The following is a 20,356-nucleotide window of genomic DNA, read 5'->3' as shown; positions in this document are numbered from 1 at the left end:
GTGTTTGGAAATGCGATTTTGTATGTGCTCTAAGAAGCAGCTGTCCATCAGTGGCATCAAAGCAACACGAAACACATTGCTAACCAGTTCCTTTCGCCCTTCGTAGATCTCATTGGCCTGTCATGGGTGTTCTTCACGTACGCAATCATGAGTCTCGCAGCCCTGGGGTTTGTGATCATGTTTATACCTGAGACAAAGGGATACTCGTTGGAACAAATATCGATGGAAATGGCAAAAGCGTAAGTATAATGTGCATTACTGCTCTCTGAACAGCACTCTTTGGTCAAAAATGCAGCTTTTATATACAACTAAATCATGATAATATCTGAAATTATTTGAGGACATTCCTTTTGGTGTGGAACCATATCTCAAAGCATACTTCCAGTTTCTCTGCCATGTATTTAGTTTGGGTGACTCAGCTAAGGGATTAGAATAGCCAGCGCTTTCTAACAAGTGAGTCTTTCAAAGCTCCTTTCAGCAATGATGAAAGAACCTCTCCCATCCCCCTTGCTTCCCCAGATGCAGGGGTTTCGGTTGTTTGTTTGGGGTTCAGGGTAGATCCTGGAACATTAGGTTCAGCATGGCTTCAATTCTTCCATCTCTACGTACTTGCCGACAAGCCCTTATTAAGGCTGAGATTATCAGGACAATTCAGGCTTAAATGTTTACAGTTATTCCAAATATGGCACAAAGTTTAAGAAAGATTAAGAGTTTCTTAGGTGAAAAGGCATTTAGAAAACCAGTTGAATAAATTTCCCACGGAGACATAGCTTTAACAATTTAACTTCGAAGTGGGCTGTAAGAAGCTTTTCTCTGCACAGCAGAACTCGCAGCTCTAACCGCTGAGACAGCCTGGGGCAGGGGGCATTCAGCGGGGCGGGAATGTAGGGGAGCTGCCCACTCTTCCTAGGGGTCAATCCTTGTACTTGAAAATGGACAGTTGTTCTTGGGTTTTAATATAATGGGAGGAAACTACATATTTATAGTTTGTTACTTTCTTTCTTTCTTTCTTTTTTTAATCCTCACCCGAGGACATTTTTCCATTTTTTGTTCAGGTAGAGTGGGAGGGAGAGAGAGGAACAGAGAGAGAGAGAAACATCGATGTGAAGGGACACATCGAGGGGCTGCCACCCGCACAACCGACCAGGGCCGGGGACAAACTGCAACCGAGGTACGTGCCCTTAGCGGGAACCGAACCCGGGTCTCTCAGGACCGCAGGCCGACGCTCTAATCGCTGAGCCAAACCGGCCAGGGCAGTTTGTTACTTTCTTTAAAGAGACTTTCTTTTTTATTTTTTTTTATTTTATTTTTATCCTCACCCGAGGACATTTTTTCATTTTTTGTTCAGGTAGAGTGGGGTGGGGAGAGAGAGGAACAGAGAGAGAGAAACATCGATGTGAAAGGGACACATCGAGTGGCTGCCACCCGCACAACCGACCAGGGCCGGGGACAAACTGCAACCGAGGTACATGCCCTTAGCGGGAACCGAACCCGGGTCTCTCAGGACCGCAGGCCGATGCTCTAACCGCTGAGCCAAACCGGCCAGGGCAGTTTGTTACTTTCTTTAAAGAGACTTTCAATACAGAAAGAGGAATGTATGATTGCTACAGAAATTGTGGGCACAGTGATCCTTCAGCTTTTACCTGCAGGGAGAATGAACCTGAAATGAAGGTAGGCGTGTATGTTCATAGACCACACTATTCACCCTGGTCTATTAGGGTGTATAGTAAGCAGGACTGTGGAACATTTTTTACTTTGTACTTTTTGCACGTTTAAATGGTTCACATTTTAGAAACGCATCACTTTAGTAAGCAGAAAAACTTTTCTCTGAATTCAAGCCCTAAGTAAAATGTCAACCTGTAGGGCTAAGTTTTGATAAAGACAAGACCCTGTTTTTAAACACTGAAATGAAAATGACACATTCACTTACAAAGAGAAATACAATGTCAGGAAGGCAGCTACTCTGGGGGTCCCAGGATGTGACTTCGTCTATGGTCTGAGCAGGGGAGGAGGACGAGGTCTGTGTCCAGGTAAGGGAGCCACGCTGGCGGTCCTGTAGCACGCCCTCCTCCCCCACTTCAGATTTTATTTATTAACTGTCTGTTGACCACCTCCCATGGACCCAGCACTGCACTAGGAAAGAACTGAAGATATAGGAGACAAAGAGTCCATTGCTTCTTTGAGAGGCAGACAAGAAAACAGACCATTGTAACACATTGCGTGGAAGGCACAGTGTATTGGAGGATTTTGCCAGAGTGGAGCCTTGAAAGAGTTTCTGGGCACAGAGGAAGGCGGGGGAGTCGGAGAGGGGTCCCACGCAGAGGCCTAGAGGCCGGTGCACTTAGGGGTGTGGGATGAAGAACGCAGATCCTGAGTGGGATCCAGAGATGAGCCAGGGCACAGGGCCGAGAGCGGGCCGGAAGGATCTTACTCGTCTTGGGAAAGAATTTGGACTCTATCCTGAAAGTAATGGGATGTGATTAAAACAACGGGGCAGAGGGGAAAAGTAACTGGATTTTTGAAGAAGCACTCCAGGGAAATCTGGGCAATGGAAAGGGGACAGGCCGAATGAGGAGACCTTTGAGGAGTGTGTGGAGGAATCAGACGGGAATCTGTGGGGCTGGTCTGGGTGCGGGGATAGAACCTACACAGCTCGGGGTTGGACTGGAAAAGGCAGCGGAGGGAACAGAGGGAACTGGGATCTCTCTCCGGCTTGGAGAATAACCCGGTATACAGTGGGGCATTCACTGAAGGAAGACGCAGAGCAGGAGAAAGAGCAGGTTTGGGAGGCAAGACTGTGGTGTCTGGTCGGGACAACAGAGCCCAGTTTGTACACTGCCTGTGAGGCCCTGTGGGACACGCCAGGAAGAGTTCACCGGGAGCTATACCTACATTGGAGAAATCGATTTGGTCCTCAACACGTAGCGTCACAAGCAGGGGCAGATCCACATTTTGTGGAGCTTAAGCTTTTGAGGGCCCAGTTTAAGAAAAATATTACAAGTTATGAATGCAAACTTATACATGACAGTGTAGCTCATGGAAGGAGCTATGCTGGTAATGGGTCCAGGGCTTGTTTCATTGGCTTTAGGGAAACACACCTTGTGTGTATGCACTTTTTAGCTACCCATCTACTAGCTGGGGGAGCAAAATCCCTTTAAAAATAAAGCTTTGTTAATCCACTCATCTACTGATGGACACTTGGGTTGTTTCCAGATCTTAGCTATTGTAAATAGTGCTGCTATGAACATGGGGGTACATATATTCTTTCTGATTGGTGTTTCAGGCTTCTTAGGGTATATTCCTAAAAGTGTGATCACTGGGTCAAATGGAAGTTCAATTTTTAACTTTTCGAGGTAACACCATAGTGTTTTCCACAGTGGCTGCAACAGTCTGCATTCCCACCAGCAGTGGATTAAAAAGCTGTGGTACATGTACACAATGGAGTACTATGCAGCTGTAAGAAAGAAAGATCTCTTATCCTTTGAGATGGCATGGAAGGACCTGGAGAGTATTATGCTAAGTGAAACAAGCCAAGCAGAGAAAGACAAATATCACATGATCTCACTTATTTGTGGAATATAATGAACTAAACAAATTGCTGAACAAAATTAACCCAGAGACATAGAGGTGGGGTACAGACTGACAAGCCTCAGAGGAGGAGGGGTTGGGGGGAAAGAGATAAACCACAGAACTTACATGCATGTATGCATGACCAATGAACACAGACAACAAAGCTGGGGATGGGGGGGGGGAAGGGGGGAGGAGGGTGTCAATGGAGGAAAAATGAGAAACATCTGTAACAAAAACAAACTAATAAAAAAAATAAAAATAAAGCTTTGTTAAAATCCTTGCGAGCAATGCTAGCTATAAAATCGAGCAGGGAGAAGGAGCAATGCATCAGTGGAAGGAAGCTGCCCTATTATCACTCTTTATCGCACTCTTTCTTACAAAATTTAACTTGAAAGCAGAATGTTCTGGATAAGTTAAGGTGAAAAAACTTTTAGATCTGTTTTTCACAGGGGGCTGTCAGATTGTAGCAAACTGCAAATGAAAAACTAAAGACAAAACTTAAGGAAGGTCCGTTTTCCCATCTAGTGGATCTCCAGAACAAGACATTCCCTAAGAACATACGATCTAAAACTGAACAAAACTGTTCAGAGTCTGGGGTGGGGAAGGAATCTCTAAATTAGTAAGACTGAATTAGGCCATGTTTTTGAAAGAAACATATTTCTGTTACTTTCGAGTCATGCAATCACTCAAACGTAAATCCAGACCCCCTCCAAGAAAAGTATAAATTGCAAAGTAGGATAGAACCAAAAGCCTAGGTCCTGTCGACCTCTAGTCAGACCACACGAGTTCTGGGAGGCTGGTATTGAAGATCAAAATCAGGTATGGGCACGGGTGCAGAGAACTATGGAAGATGAGGTGGCAAAATAATTCTGCATTTTAAACTCACGTATAGCAGCAGGAACAGCATCTGCTGGGGTGTGTGTATGCACGTGGCGGAGCCCAGTACTGATGGCAGCAAGAATCCGAGTTGCAGAAATCTTGGAGGACTCCTATTTACGCAACACTAAAGGCTGGGGCTTGTCTTAGCTTGAAGCAGCAGGTTGGCAAAGGCTTTAAAAATGAAAATGTAAGCAGCCCGAATTGTGTAGATTGATCAAAGTATGTATGAAATGTGCATGTTAAACAAGGTTCCCTGGAGGGGAATGTCAGAGACAGAAATAAAAACAAAATACGTAATGGTACTGAAAAGTTATCAAGCTAGGGAGGTAATGTGGGTGGCAGGAAGCCTGGGGAACTTGCGAGGGGCACGGAAGCTGAAGTGAACTTGAAGGCTGAGGAAGGACACCATTGAGTCAAGGGAGTCCACGCATTTAGGAGTGAAGGAAACAATGAATTAACGTTTGTCACCAGGGAAACTGATAGCCCCGATGTGATTTGCTAAGGGGTGAGAAAGGAAACTATAATATCAGTCAATTTCTAACCTGATACTACACATTGCTTAACATTTTCCTCTCTGGTATTTGGAGTTGGGTTTTTACTCCTATTCCCACCAGCCTGAGAAAACAAATATTCTTCCAAGGTTGTTAATATTTCTTATAAAATAAAGTAACTCAGCTGGGAGGTCAGGAAAGATTTCAGCAATAATGTAGTATGACAGGACTTTATTTTGAACTTCTGCCTTACATGTTACAAACTCAAAATGGGACGTGGCAACGTGTGCTATTTCAGCTGTGACTTTTCTCCAACTTAAATGGAAACATGTAGAGAAACACAAGTTCTTCTTTGGTAAATATTTTAGTTCTGGGGCCTATTTTTCACTTTTTAAAAAAATCCTCACCTGAGGATATTTTTCCATTTATCTTCAGATAGAATGGGAAGGAAGGAAGGAGGGAGAGAGAGAGGGAGAATGAGAGAGACATTGATGTGAGAGAGACACACCGATTGGTTGCCTCTCGCATGACCCGACCAGGGCCGGGGACTGAACTGCAACTGAGGTACGTGCCTTTACTGGTGTGACCATTCCTTCCTTCCTTCATCCAAATTCATTTGCTGAGCAACTATTATGTGCCAGGCATCGTTCTAGGTGCTACAATTAATCAGTGAGCAAAAATGCACTGATAAAATAGTGATGGGGGGGGCGACTTTTGATTGAGTGAGCTGAGAAATTATTCTGGGAGGTAACATTACAGATAAAATCTGGGTCCCAGCCAGCGTGGCTCAGTGATTAAAGTCCGCCCTCTCAGTGGAGGGTCTCGGGTTCAATTCCCGGTCAAGGGCACATGCCTGGTTTGCAGGTTTGATTCCCACCCTGGTTGGGGCAAGTGTGGAAGGCAACCAATCAATGTCTCTCTCTCTCTCTTTCTCCCCCCTCGCCTCCCTTCCTTCCACTATCTAAAAAACAAAAACAAAAATCAGTGGAAAAAATACCCTCAGGGGAGGATTAACCAAAAAGAAAAAGATAAAAGATAAAATCTGGATGATAACTAACAATTAAGAGCCAACCCTGCAAAGACAGGGGAGAGGAGCGTGGAGGCCCCGAGAACAGTCAGTGCAAAGGATAAAGCAGAAAGTCGGTCCAGCTGGTGTGCAGGGGTGTAAGCCGAGCGAGTTTGGGTTCATCCTAAGTGTAATGGGCGCTGCTAAAACAGTCCGAGCAGAGGAATGGCATGATCTAGTTTAGTGTCAGGCCTCCACGTGCTCCTCTGCAGTCACACAGACGAACCTGGCCGAGAAGGCACACAAGCATAGGCCTGGGTCTCATTTAAAATCGCAGACACTGACTTCAAGTGGCCCTCAGTGCTGCCTGGCCATCACACACGTCCCCTCCATTACCGGCCTCTCTGCTAGACAGCTGCTCAGTAACACCTCTCCGGACACCTCCCCCCTCCTGAGCTCTCCTGACTCCCGCTGGTGGCCTTGCTCCTGACACAGAGGGAACATCCATAACCGTCCACATCACCCCCTACGTTGGTATTTGTATCCAACACACCACCATCCCTCCCGGCTGTCTCGGCCCACGACTCCTGCTTGGGGCCGACACCTCACCTTGCCCTTCTCCAGGACATTCCCCAAGTTCTCCCTGCTCACCCCGCATCACCCAGATCTGACCTCCCGCTGGATCTCTACATCTCATTAGCATAGAAACCTGGTGTGCTTTTTTTACCCACCCTAAAAAGAAAGGTATTTTGATTCCATTTTCTTTCATGTACTAGCCATATTGGTCTTTCTGTAAGTACTTTACTTGCAATTCTTCCCTTGGTTCCCTCCCTAACTTCATTCCAGTTTCTGATCAAATGTTAACTCTTTAGAGATGCCAGCAGTATGATATAGCCTTCCACCCCCACCCGCAAATTCATTCTTTCCCCTTTTCCTGTTTTTCTCATTAGCATTTTCACTACTTGAAATTATATGCTTATGACCTTTCTCCTCTATTAAATGCAGCTCCTTGAAAGCAGGAGTCTTTTTCTTCTCTATCTACAGCACCTCCTCTAGTAGCAGGCATGTTGCAATCACTTGAATAACTGGTAAAATTCCAAAAAAAAAAAAATGTGTAATAGGGTAGAGAGGTTCAAAGGTGGACTTGTCTGTCCTTTTAAATAAATGTAAAATACTAGAGCATATTTTTCATACTGAGGGGGATAATCCTGTAGAAAAGAATTTGTTCATGCAGGAGCTAGGGAACAATGTAAAACAGATTAAGCAAATTTTATAGGCAGATTGGCACAGTTAGAGAAATGGAAAAAAAGGAGAGGATCTGGGATGGTACCTCCATAGTACTTTGCAACTCTCTCCTTGGAATTCCTCTCTGCACACAGGACTGCCCCGTGTCCTGAGAAGACACCCCACATCTTACCCTCCGCGTGAGACTGGCCAGAGTTCTGTGGTATGCTGGATTCTATGACACATCAAGGCTGCAATTAAAACATTTTTTGCAAAGCTAAAACATTAAAGCCCAGGGGGAATTTAAAAACTAATAGCCTGCACCATTTTTTTCAAGTACTGGAAACTAAGAATGACATTTTCATTCGTGCCTTTTTCTCTTTCAGGAACTATGTGAAAAACAACATTTGTTTTATGAGTCATCACGGAGACAAATTATCACCAAAACAGCTCCAAGAAGGGAAACCCCAAGAGCAGCTCTTGGAGTGCAAAAGCTGTGTGGCAGGGGATAACTTGGGCAGCTTGGTCCAGAGAACAAATAGCCTCAAAACCTTATAAATGCTGATACAGTGTAAGGACATTTATTTAGTACGGTGTCTTCATACCAACACGTTGGCCACTCCCATGTTTTGTCTTTAGTGTCATGAAGCTAATTTATAAAGATACCGTTAATCTCCACCCACAATAGGTAAATGAGGTATAAGGTCCCAAGCCTCTCTTTATTACTCCAAGCAGGATACCAGGTCAAAAAAAATACAGGCTGGTTCAACACTTTCACCTTTCAGAGAGCAGCTCTGACTGACTGACCTAGTGATGCGATCACCTTTGGCCTTCAGGTACGTACGTGTGTATAGAGGCCAGCTGCAGCTTTGCTGTTCAGACTCGTAAGTGGTCTAAACACAAGCTTAGTTGTTTGCCCACTAAGACACTGCTTGCGTTGGGTGTTATGTAAAAAAAGAACCAGGACACAATGTGGACAAGTGCACATATGTTCTAGATTAGGATAGGGTCCTGGCTAGGATTGTAGTGACAATTCCTAATTAGTTTAACAGGTACAAACATTATGCATTTTATTTTATGATCTATAATGTAATGCAAAATCTTTTATGAATTTCATATTAGTATTACAAAATAATGCAAGAAACAATTCTGTGCTGCCTGAGAAACATCATATTCCCATCCATTTAAAACATATGAATAGAAAGGACAATTTGAAAATCCTGGGACCATATTTATTTAGCTGTTAGTGAAACATTAGGAATCAGGCTATTAGGTTATTCATCCAAATCTCTAAGCAATTAGATTAGACTTTTCAAGCCAAGGTTATAAATTCTTTGCAAGGCATTCATGATACTTGAGTGACCCACAGTTGCCTGCGGTTCTTTGCACTCCTCAGGGTCATCACTACCTCTATCACCATCACTATGGCCCTCAGGCTATGACCGACGCTGACTTCCAGGTGACTACAGACATAATCAATGACATTCTGACATCAGGACAATTCCCTTACTATGTTCTTCTCTATGATGAGAGATTGCCAACTGCATCAGAACTTGGGTTTTCACCCACACAATGGGTTGCTCTCTTACGCATTTCTCCAGTTGAATTTTAAAACTTGGTGAAGCATTTTACCCAAAGAATTTTGATATGATAGAAAATCTACAGTGAAGAATCTCAAAACCACTTAAGTAGTAATTTATTACATTACTAGTGTTATAAACTATGGAAGACACTCAAAAAATATAATGAGCAACCTAACTTTAAAATGAATCCAAAAATATGATTAACCTGAAGAAAAGAGAATCCTTAGACTCAAAAACGAAAACCCTTTTTATTCAGCCCGCATCTTCCCGCTGGCTGGCATGTAACAGCCAGTTCCAAGTTTGGTACAAGGGTATATGATCCACTACATTCCCCTGCGACAAAGTGGAAGACTACCTGATGTAGGAAATGGTAACACTGTACTGTCAGAGTCTCAGAATGACTGTCGGTCCTGGTCCTGAAAGGTCCTATCTCGATGAACACGGCAGGGGAAGGTAGGGGGGCGATGGGAGACCTCATTCCGCCACGGTACATTTCACAGCAAGGTGGAGCGTGCAGTTCCCCCCATTTGTTTGTTTTGGAACAGAAAGTGTGTTCTGTAGAGGATCAATTTAAGAAATTCATTACGAATCTTCAGTGGAATTATACTGAGATTTAAAAAATATCAAGATAGGTCATCAATATAAAAGTTTGTTCTTTGCCAAACATCACAGAATATGGTAAGATATTTAACAAAATTGTTACATGCTTTCTTTGAAGTTCAAATGCTACTTTAGATATTTCTTGGTTTAGCCATTCATTGGTAATGGGCAGAAAATTGTATATAAACCTATTAGTTTATTAATAATGATTTCAACTTCAGTATCTTAAAATACTTTGTTATATTTTTCTTTTTCTATCCTGAGTTTATAACTAAACAATTCTATCTTCAAACTAATTTTTACCTGATACACCGCCAATCAGAGCTTTTAGATTTTCAAAAATAAAAAAGGGGAAATGCTTATAATTTGTATGTACATATTCACAGTTTTTATTTATAAAAACAGCACTTGTGAAAAGCCAGCGGGAGACCTCAGACCGCTCCTTCCGCACCAGCTTGGTAGGTGTGCGGGTGGGTCACGGACAGTCTGCCAGGTGACGCTCCAGGTGACGCTCCTGGCAATGGCCCTGCAACCGGACCCGTCAGATTGTCTTTCCTCCTCTTTTCTGAGAAAGCATTTTGTCGGGCTGCTCACTGATCTACCTGGTTTTCAAGTCACTCAAATACTGAAAATGCTATGACTCTGGTTACGTACCTTGGCCATATAATGGTTTTTTCTCCTTTTCCGTATTTTTTTAAGAACGCAGCAAAACAGGTCACTTATTACTATTAATTAAAACTAAGTGGAAATCTCAAATTTTTAAAACAGTCTTCACAGAACCTCTAACTTCTTCATTGAATTTTATTCTCTATTTTATGATGCTATCTATCCTACTGGAACTTTAAATGAAGCAAATAAATGTGAAAAAAAGAGAAGTCTGAAAATCACAAGTTTTTCACAAGAAAATAAAAAGTTAGCCTTTGTCCCCTGCTTATGAGGGGGAGACGGTAGGGGAAGGCATTAAGAAGATAAAACTAAAATAACATGTGCAGTGCTTAAACTGAGTTTTCAATGTTTTATAATATGGTGAGGAAAATACTAGAATATGGAGGTTAAGATGTTACAATTTTTCATGGGTTCAAATCATTTGGGAAATTCAGGCTGTAGGGGAAAATTATGTTGGAATATTCTCTACTGGAGAAGTAATTTGTTTCTGGACTAAGTTTTATTTCTAAGTGAAAATCTGCTGATTATACTAAAGCCCTGAACACATGTGGCAGAGCACAGGGAGGCGTGCTTCTGCCGTACCATCCCAGGTTCACAAATACACACATATTATAACCTGAAGGGTAGCCATCCTGTACACTCAGTAGGTACTCTTCAATCCATTACATAAGACACGGCAAGGGGAAAGACATATCTTGCGAAACGGTTTCAAGTTCAAGGTGAACTAGATGATGATGATACTGTGACACAGAGGCAGCTTGTGGACACTTCTTGTTAAAACAGCAAGACTCAGCTGCCTTGAGCGCCAGCCTGAGGTGACCACCTTCCTACAGCTACAGGTGAGTCTTTCCGAATCCAAAGGTACATCTGAGGCACAACCCATCGCAGCTTCTTTTTCATATCCATCTTGTAAGAAGTTTCTCTTCTCGAAACTACAATTTTATAACTTTTCAAATATTTAACATTATCATATTAAATTAGCAACATAAAACATTATGCTTAATCTATTAAGTTCTACTGTGGTTCCCTAGAATTTGTATTTCTAATTTGAAAAAAAAATTCCTGTTTGATATTTGGTAACACAGCATTAAAAGATACCATATACATGTGGCATATATATATATATATTTACAAAACATACTTCACACTTTAGCAAAAGTTAAGCTTGCATAGATTTAAAAAACGTATGAATACAATTTTTATTAAAATAGAAAATGGGGAATAAAGTTATAGAATGGATATGAAGAGAGACCTTTTCCAAACTTTATTTATGCACATTCAATTGAAAAAGATAACTTTTACAGGTTCTTTGGTGCCCATATTCAGCATACAAAAATGTAAAAGACTATTCACAAATAAAACACATTAGCTCAAACTGGAAAAAAATAACAAAACTAAGGTCGTGCACACTGTGACAGCTCTGCTTATGGGGACACGAGAATCACTGCGAAAATAAATAGAATGTCCTTCTGTGAAAGCAGCAATGTCATGTCTTGTAAACTTCCTTTTCGTATTACAGCAAAGATTGAAATAAAATCCAAAGAGACTGGAGCTTACACTGTCGTCGTGAATGAATAAAAGAGTCTATTTCCTCAATTACGGTTGGTCCAGTTTTCCTTTTGTTTTGAGTCCAATGTGCAGCAGGTTTTAAAAGGTGCTCAGTTAGGGATTCTAACCAATGAAGTGATGAATTATAAAATTTCTTTCCTGCTTTCAAACACAAATGGGTAAATCTGTTCCACAGCAGTAGCAACAGCCTTTACGTTGGGCCCTGTAACGAACACAGTGGAGGAAGAGGTGAGAGGAGGCAAAGAAAGCTCATTCCTCACACGTCAAAACATCCAAGTAGTTTAGGGATTATTGTTTTTAAAAAATCTACACACACAATTATACACAGAGTCATAATAAAAACCGAGAGAATACATTTTTGCCTGGACAATGAAAAGCTGAAACAAAAATGATGTCATTCATCTTGTGTCAGGGCACCAATGTGAAGAGAGTGTGTATAAAAACTGCACACGAACTATCACAGAGGAGAATGAAAAGTGCTATAGTCTGCTCAGTAAAGGAAGAAATGACAAGTGGCCTAGAAAACGATTATCCCTGTCACTGCAGTCTGGCTTTTGGTTAGGCTACGACGGAAGCTCGAAGGAGTAGCGAGAACCCAGCAGAGTAACAAAGCTGCTTCCAAAGTGTTGGGAAACCAGAGGTATCAACTGCATGGTCTAAAATGCCCAGACTGACTACTACTTGGCAACAACGTGTTTACTACCAATCTGGCCATCTCACCCTCACAGCTTAGGCAACAGAAAACAAAAAAGCACGTGGAATGAGGCGACTATACATATTAATTATGTAACACCAGGAATAACTTTAAAAATATAATCTTTCATTTAAATATCTCAAAAGAAACATAAAAGTGGACCATAAAAATATTTTCATAAAATTTATTTTGAATAAAAATGGTTTCACTAACTCTACTAACCTCCTTTGAAGGACCCTAAAAAATATACATACGTACCTGCTGTGCATTCTGACGGTACTGACTATGTCTTATGCTGGTCCACTCCTTCCTGACTCAGTTCACCCCCTAAACATAGTACAGTGTTTTTCCCATGGGAACCACTGGGTATTCACTGAATTGTTATAACAGCTCATAAAATATTCCAGATGTAAATATATAATTAGCCAGGTCAATTGTCTTCAGCTTGCTATTGTGCTGTTTAATTATCTACAAACTCAATAAAAGATAGATTTTCTATATGCCTTGTTTTATTCTATCCTTAGCACAGACCTATCAGTAGACTCTGGGGCCCCTCGGAAGTCTGGGTTCCAAGTATAGAAAGAGCTGAAAGAAGGGAAAAACAGACTTGTTCCTCACCACTCCATCTCGAAGATTCAGGCACAGCTCTGGCAATCAGCTTTAAAAGTTTCGAGGTAGGTGTGAAAACCCATGGCATGAGTCAAAACCAAAACTTACTTGTTAGGCATTTAAAGATGTTAATAATTTTTATTCTCCTTTAAAGATTGAGGGAATAAAAAGAAAAACTTAAGGACACTAAAGAACTTTCCCTTAACACAAGCAGGCCAAAAGTTGGGCCTGATTCCCAAGTAATGTCTATGTATAATTTGTAACTGTAGTACCTGTAAAAATCATCCTGCATGGCTAATCCTACCTTTGACACCTAGGCCTAGTGTTCTGAAACCATCCCTTCCAAATACTTGACTCAATAGATACAACAAGTACACATAATATGTAACAGATAGATACCAATTATACTTATATATTTTGCTTATGTAAAACCATTATAAAGTTCATATTATGGGAGTCTCTTATTTTAAATGCAAGATATCATAAATTAAAAAATCATATTACGAAAATCAATACTAGAATATTCTTAATAGCTCCAAACTGGCAACTGTCCAAATGCCTGCAGACAGTATATTCCCTCACTGGGCACTGCACAGCCATGAGAATGAATGACCTACAACTACATGGAACAATATGGATGGATCTCACTAGGGTAGTAATCAGTGAAAGAAGAGACACAAAATAGTATATTGTAAGATTTTAAAACAGTACATAAAAGCAGGTAAACTAATCAACGGTGTTAAATGTCAGGAGATGAGAATGGTTCCCCTTGAAGGGCAAGTGACTGATGGGGACAAATTAGACAGAATTTCTACTTTGGTATGGGCACCACGTATCTCATTCAATATGTAACTGACAAGTTTTGTTTTGTTTTTCTTTTATCCTCACCCGAGGACATTTTTTGATATTTTGTTCAGATAGAGTGGGAGGGAGGGAGGGAGAGAGAGAGAGAGAAACATCGATGTGAAACGGACACATCGAGTAGTTGCCACCCCTACAACCCAACCAGGGCCGGGGACAAACTGCAACTGAGGTACGTGCCCTTAGCGGGAACCGAACCCGGGTCTCTCGGGACCACAGGCTGACGCTCTAACCGTAAGCCAAACCGGCCAGGGCGACAAGTTTGGTTTTAATGTCATAAAATACCTGTTACTGTGATACTTCCTGTTGAAAAAATCTGTAATGTAGCTCGTAGAGATTTTATCCGATAGCACACAGCAGGATGAAGTTCAGGTTCATAACTAAACAAAGAGAGTCACAATATAAATATTTATAGCCTGACAAGTATTTTCACATTTGGTAAATTAATCTTGATTTTTCAAAGACCCACCTGGCATGAGGTCTATTGTTCTTTGTGAATTCTGGCAAACGGATTTCAAATGGCATGTTACACACCGCTAAAACGTTAACAACCTTAAAATCTGTAAATATTACCTTCAGGAGAGAAATAAAACTCAATGAATTATTTTGAAACAAACAAAAAAATCTGCTCATCAGAGAAATCTTAAATAATTAATAAGTTTCAATCCCTAAAAATAAAAGCAAATAAATAAAACAAATATCTTAAGCATGGACCCAGTACTTTAAGTTATCAGTGACTCATTAAATGCTATAATTCAAGAAAAAAAAAATCTCAAAAACTTCATTAAGAAAATATTGAGATATTTGCATGATAACAGTTCATCTTCGGTCTTTTGAATCTCATGTTTAGTTTAAATTTTTGATACTTTAAATGGGATATTTAGTCTAATGGGATAGGAGAGCAAACAGAAAAACAAAACAAAACACAGACTTCACGAGTCAAAATGGAAAAGCACCGAACTCCAAAGTTCAGACTTTTTCTTATACGCAGTAAGGTAAAATGATATTTCTGTGAGCTTAGATGTTTGTTTTCTTTAGAGGGACAGAGTGAGGGATAAAGTGATAAAACTGTGCTTTTCACTCACTGGGCTTTCTCTCAACATTTCTAATTGTATGCTAGGACAAGAAGTTCTAAGGCTAAAAATAATGTCCTCTCAAATTAATAACTTCAGCAACTGCTATGAATGTCCTGAATGGTTTTATCTTATCATCTTTTCAAATGTTCCTGGTAAAACCACAGTTCTGGATAAACTAACCACGCTGCAACTCAGTACCCACACGAGACCATTGTCGAAAGCCATACAGCGGTGCAAAGTGGCAGCAGCACTAATGGCCTCCCCACTGCCACGGGCCGGGCACCGACACTCCCGCGCCCCTCACCGATCGACTCCCCGTCACTGCCCATCCAAATTCCCAACCGCCTAGGCTCCCCTCTTCATGGACTGTAGCTCATCTTTATCTTTCTTTCATTTCTTCATTATTTGCAAGTGACCTAGCAAGTCCATAATATATATGTTAATTTTTTCAAATTTATGCCTCTACAAAATTATATTTGATGAGGTTAACCTGCCAGTGATGGTCACTGTACAAGTGTGAGAGCCTGCCGACCAGTGTATACAGTATAAGTATAAGCTCTACTTATCCTGACACACACACACACACACACACGCAAAAGCAGGTTTACAGTTGTCATATAGAAAAAGACATACAGGTCATCATTATGATAACAGTTACAAACTCAAAAGAATGTCACAATGGCACAGCGCACTTAGGTACAATCTCTTAAGTGCTCAAACTGCTGGCCTTCATTTACACATTCTTGTAGTGTACCTGCCACACTCACACACACTCAGGCACAGTGTTCTTCACGGTCATCAATGTCCTGATATACTGTAAACCTACTTTTGCCAACCCCTGCATACATACAACACTCTTGAAATAATCAGAAACATGAATATGTGTTTTTTATTTTGGGGGGTGGTTGATTAAAAGTGAAAAACTAAAGAGTTAAAAAGTCGTTAACTTGTAAGAATACAAGTCTGTGTCTCTCTTCAAGAAAGAATTTGAGAAAAAGCCAGGATCCTTTAAAAATACCCACATGGACAAGTGTTACTACTAAATTTTACATTGAAGAACAGTATAAAAAACCTAGAATAGATCAATCATGAGTAGTTTCTGTAGTGATTTCTTTAGTCTACTAAGTCCAAAATTTTAACTTTACAAAAATAATTCCTTGAATATTTGCAGTTTGGATATTTTTTGAAAATGTTACCTGAAAACCTAGTTTCTGCAGACTGCGGGCTAAACGTCTGGCACCAAATTTAGCTTCTTCTTCACTACGGTTTTAAGGAAAGAAAAAGATTATTATACAGGAAATCAATTTTATACTGAGGAACATGACAAACTGTACATATAATTTTGTTTCTATGTCTACAAATGTTCCTGCTATGAGGGAGGGGAAAACTAAAATTAAAAACCCAACTAAAATTCACCTTGTTGCTCCAGTGCAAATAATTTTTCCTGAGGACCAAATTGTAGCTGTAATTCTAGGTTTTCTAAGTTTCATTAATACTTTCTGGAAAAAAAAAAAAAGAGTACATAATAAGGATTAATTTTCATACATTCTTCTACTCTATGTGGCTACTTTATGTTTAAATACTACTCCAAGATTACCCAAGATCAAAATAATGGTTCTCTAAATCAAGTACCATACTGAACAAAAGAATCTATTCATCCAAAAGGACATTCAATTAATTAAAAATACATGGGCTGTATAAATTCCACCAATATTTGAAATCAATGAACTACCAAGTATGTAAACATGTCATCTCTCATTCCACTCCACTGATGTAACTAACTGCAATTTATAATTAGTCTGGATCCTCAAATATGGCAAATGTGTTCACATCTCAGAAGCTTTGCCGTAGCAGTTACTTTCATCCGGAATGTTTTACCTTCATATTTTCATTTCATTCAAGTTTCTCACCAGATTTCACCTCCAGAGAGGCGTCCCTGACTATTCCACCAAACAATCATCTCCATCATCGCTCTGTAAATTCGAACCCTGCTTTATTTTGCTTCATGGTATACATCACTCCTTTATATTGTCCTACATTTAAAAATTACATATTCTACTTCCATATGAAAATTTTGAAAGCAGGAGAAAAGCTGGAGCCAGAGATGTAATTTCAGATTTCTCGGATATGAGAGGCATGTAAAGCCATGGGTCTGAATAAAACCACAGTGAATACAAATAGGTCAAGAACTAAGATCCAACATAACACGTGAATTTTAATTTTCATTGTAACTTTTCATTTATGGAAATATTTATCATATGTCCATTATGTATAAGAGATAAATGTTTACTGAATAATGTAGCACAAACAAATCAGACATTTCTCCTTAAACCTCTTGTTACATTCTGAGGTCTGCCTTTTCTCTGTCATGTGCCATATTTTCAAACTTGAAAGCTATTCAATTTGAGAAGACAAAATTTAATGAAGATCCAGAATGAAATTTGAGCTAAAACGTGTTATAAAATTCAAACACTAGTGGCTGCAAAGCACTAGACTGAGTTTATTCCACATCATTTGTCTTTACCAGCAGTTTGTCCGTCAATCAGCTCTTCTAGTTAACCTTCCTAGGCACACTGACTTCTCTGCCACGTGGTAATGGTGAAAGTTTCAAAGTAGCATTAGGCAATTTCCTCTCTAAACTTTTAAGCAGACATATTTATTCCTTTTTTAAAATGAAGATAGTATTATTGATGAACTTGAAAATCTTTGTGAGTCACTGAAAATTTTAATTGATTTTAATTAACCTTTACTTAGTTTCTAGTACTAAGAACTAATAATAATTTACCTAGCTATACTGGCATCTAATTTTTAGAGCTTAAATAAAGTCTTCATATATATATTCTTAATTTTCATAAAAAATATATAAGATATATATCTCATCATTCTTTGGTTTATAAAAGCCAAATGAACACCTGTCATTTATAATGTTAATCTCAAAACACTATGGTTAAAAGCAAGTTATCCACTTTTATTTTCAATATTATGGGTTTAACAAAAACTACAATTTGGAATGTACAGGTTAAAATATGAACCATATTTTCAGCAATTTGTTACTACAGAATACCAACTATCTTGGCTAATTAAAGAGGGCTACGACAACAAACTACACAATTTACTACTTACCTATATCTATCTATCTTAGGGCATAATTCAAACATAATTATATTTAAATAAATATACACAAAAGTATAAAAGTCTCCTTCTTCAGTCAAAAAAAGACCTAAGACAACAATATCAAATGTCTAGTAGCCAGTGAGCTCTTTGGTAAGGCTTGGGGACAAGTGTCTCTGAAAGCTGCTGCTTCATGAGAGGAGGGGCCACTTCCACAGGGTTCACTGTTGTCTCCAGCACAACTAGCACATGGTTCGGTGCTCAGAAACTATCTTAGAATTAATACATTCCAGTACAGCACTCATAGCACCATACAATTAGGCTATGTGGCATACATAACAAAGTTCCGATACTTACTCCAACATCACGCTTATATATTACATTTGCTCCCTCCAAAGCAATCTTCCTCAAGTTCAAATGGCATCTTGTTCTAAAAACACAGACTACATTTGTAATTAGAATGTCCAATGCAACATCACTGTCTGCATCCATTGGAGTAGTTTAAAACAGCTTCCCACCACGAAGATCACATCCTGAGAAATAAAACAAAATAAAGTAATTAAACTTCAATGGTTTCTGAATTTTTCACAAATAATCTTCCAAACTGAAATGCAAAAAATAAATCTGTATTATTTATTTTTAAATGTTATTCAAATCATGTCCCTTCTTTTCCCCACTAAAAATGCCATTTTATAAAAGATACCCATATCATATAAAATCTAACTTTCATTCTATAAATTTAATAAGTAACTCTGTCATGCCAGGAGGCTGCCAGACTTATCTCCTGCTACCTGTCTATACAACCACTATGTTCCAGGTGTATCTCAGTTACGGCAAGTCTCCAAACATACCAAGTTCAAGGGCTGGACTTTGTGGTTTCAATGTCTAATCATTAATGGTACTTAATGGTACTACAACCCATCTCTTACTTGCTAGGGCTATAAAAAGGATGACCCATTTTTCCTTTATTTTGAGTAATTGACAAATTTAAAGAAGCAAAAATATTATTTATAACATCTATAAACAAATTTCTCTCATTTACCTGTCATTCATTCATCATTTACTTACTGAACACCTACTATACACTGAGGATACTGGAAAAATAAATGAGTAAGGCCAAGTCTTTTGTCCTAAAGGGCGCGTGTGTATAAGGAGGAGCTCTAACAAAGAGTTAGCACAACACCATTTTTATCGGGATTGCAATCTTCCAAAATATATATCTTTTCAAAACTACTAATAGGAGCATTTCCATAAACAAACAAACAAAATGAGTCCTAGTTGTTCTAAGCATAAGGCCCATATTTCAGCTAAAAAAAATCTGAGTTACTTTCCACATCTTAAAGAAATAAGTAAATGATAAATCAGCTTACCTAATTTACAAAGAGAAAACCAGAAAACAGCAACAGATTCAAATCATATGATTAAAACAATGAAGATGCCAAGAGTCCAAATAAAGAAAATTCCATTTTGTTCTCCTGCCTGTCTCGGTACATTAGAATACAATGACAAGTCAGACCAAGGCTTCTAGCACCTCCACAGGATCACACCACATCCAATTCTGGGTATCAACTGCACCTCAATTTCGTTGTAGTAGTATTTTCTCTCCTTTATGCTCCCTTCAATCTGCTTATTTTCTTGTTTTTCTGTTCTTTGTGTATATTTAGGCAACCTTGAATAATTCTTATGTATAAAGTGTGGGGTAGGGGGTGGAAGTTGGCCCTCATTAATAGCTATCTAGATAGATTAATAAGCAGAGGATAGAGGCAGTTATCAATACTGAACTTAAGCAGCAGGCTCAGTATCTGATGAACTACTTACTAGTTTTGAGAACTTGGGCAAGTTATGCAATCTCATTGTGCCTTGGTTTCCTCATCTGTGACATGTAATAATAGACAGTGCCTAGGAAATAGTGTTGTGGAGATTATACAAAATGTATGAAATGTACTTAGCACACATATCTGGGAAAAAAATAACACAAAAACAACAGTGATTATGAATAAAATAAGTTCAAATCAACGGGCAGCACAGAGATTTTTTAGCATCAGTTCCCATGATTATAAATGTGAGGTAGAGACTCCTACTTGCTCACCCCAAGACATTCCATCCTTCCTTCACAAGGAACAGAACCCAGATGTCTAGCTGCACACATTGTGGCAGAAATAAAATACTATATTTTTCAGGCTCCAGGGCAAGAGGTACAGCCAAAAAGCCACATGACTCTGCCTGGCCAATAAAATGTACAATGAAATGGTTTTGTGTCTTTTGGAAAGTCTGCTTAGAGGGACTGATCTAAGCCAGCAAAAAATCCCCTTTGCCTTTCTGTCCTTCTTCATTCTTGCTGCCTGGAGTCTAGATCATGAGATTATGAGGTAAGGATGGTAGAGCAGTTAAAACAAAATAAGTCTGAGTCCCTGATG

The 20,356-nt window shown here is 39.6% G+C and overlaps 2 protein-coding genes across 5 annotated transcripts in view; one reads left to right on the top strand and one right to left on the bottom strand.

Moving 5' to 3' along the window:
• The window catches only part of SLC2A12 (solute carrier family 2 member 12), a 54,886-nt gene extending 47,139 nt beyond the window's left edge, over nt 1-7,747 (top strand). The window contains 3 exon segments of the mRNA XM_036248579.1: nt 107-239; nt 7,557-7,657; nt 7,660-7,747. Of these exon segments, the coding sequence (XP_036104472.1) occupies nt 107-239; nt 7,557-7,657; nt 7,660-7,682 (257 nt within the window). The 3' untranslated portion in view covers nt 7,683-7,747.
• Nucleotides 7,680-20,356, bottom strand: part of TBPL1 (TATA-box binding protein like 1) — a 29,481-nt gene continuing 16,804 nt past the window's right edge. Inside the window, exons 1-7 of one of the 4 annotated variants that reach the window (XM_036248582.1) lie at nt 19,758-19,887; nt 18,297-18,472; nt 16,245-16,327; nt 16,025-16,088; nt 14,222-14,325; nt 14,038-14,132; nt 7,680-11,790 (exon numbers count right to left, since the gene is read on the bottom strand). In XM_036248582.1, the coding sequence (XP_036104475.1) occupies nt 11,711-11,790; nt 14,038-14,132; nt 14,222-14,325; nt 16,025-16,088; nt 16,245-16,327; nt 18,297-18,431 (561 nt within the window). In that variant the 5' untranslated portion in view covers nt 18,432-18,472; nt 19,758-19,887 and the 3' untranslated portion in view covers nt 7,680-11,710. Of the gene's footprint in view, nt 11,791-14,037; nt 14,133-14,221; nt 14,326-16,024; nt 16,089-16,244; nt 16,328-18,296; nt 18,473-19,309; nt 19,415-19,757; nt 19,888-20,356 lie in introns of those variants that run through there. The other 3 variants (XM_036248581.1, XM_036248583.1, XM_036248580.1) reach the window with 3 other exon arrangements.

The sequence above is a fragment of the Molossus molossus genome, unplaced genomic scaffold (assembly GCF_014108415.1).
Source record: "Molossus molossus isolate mMolMol1 unplaced genomic scaffold, mMolMol1.p scaffold_m16_p_8, whole genome shotgun sequence".
Lineage (NCBI taxonomy): Eukaryota > Metazoa > Chordata > Mammalia > Chiroptera > Molossidae > Molossus > Molossus molossus.
This window is presented reverse-complemented; position numbering and strand designations above follow the sequence as displayed.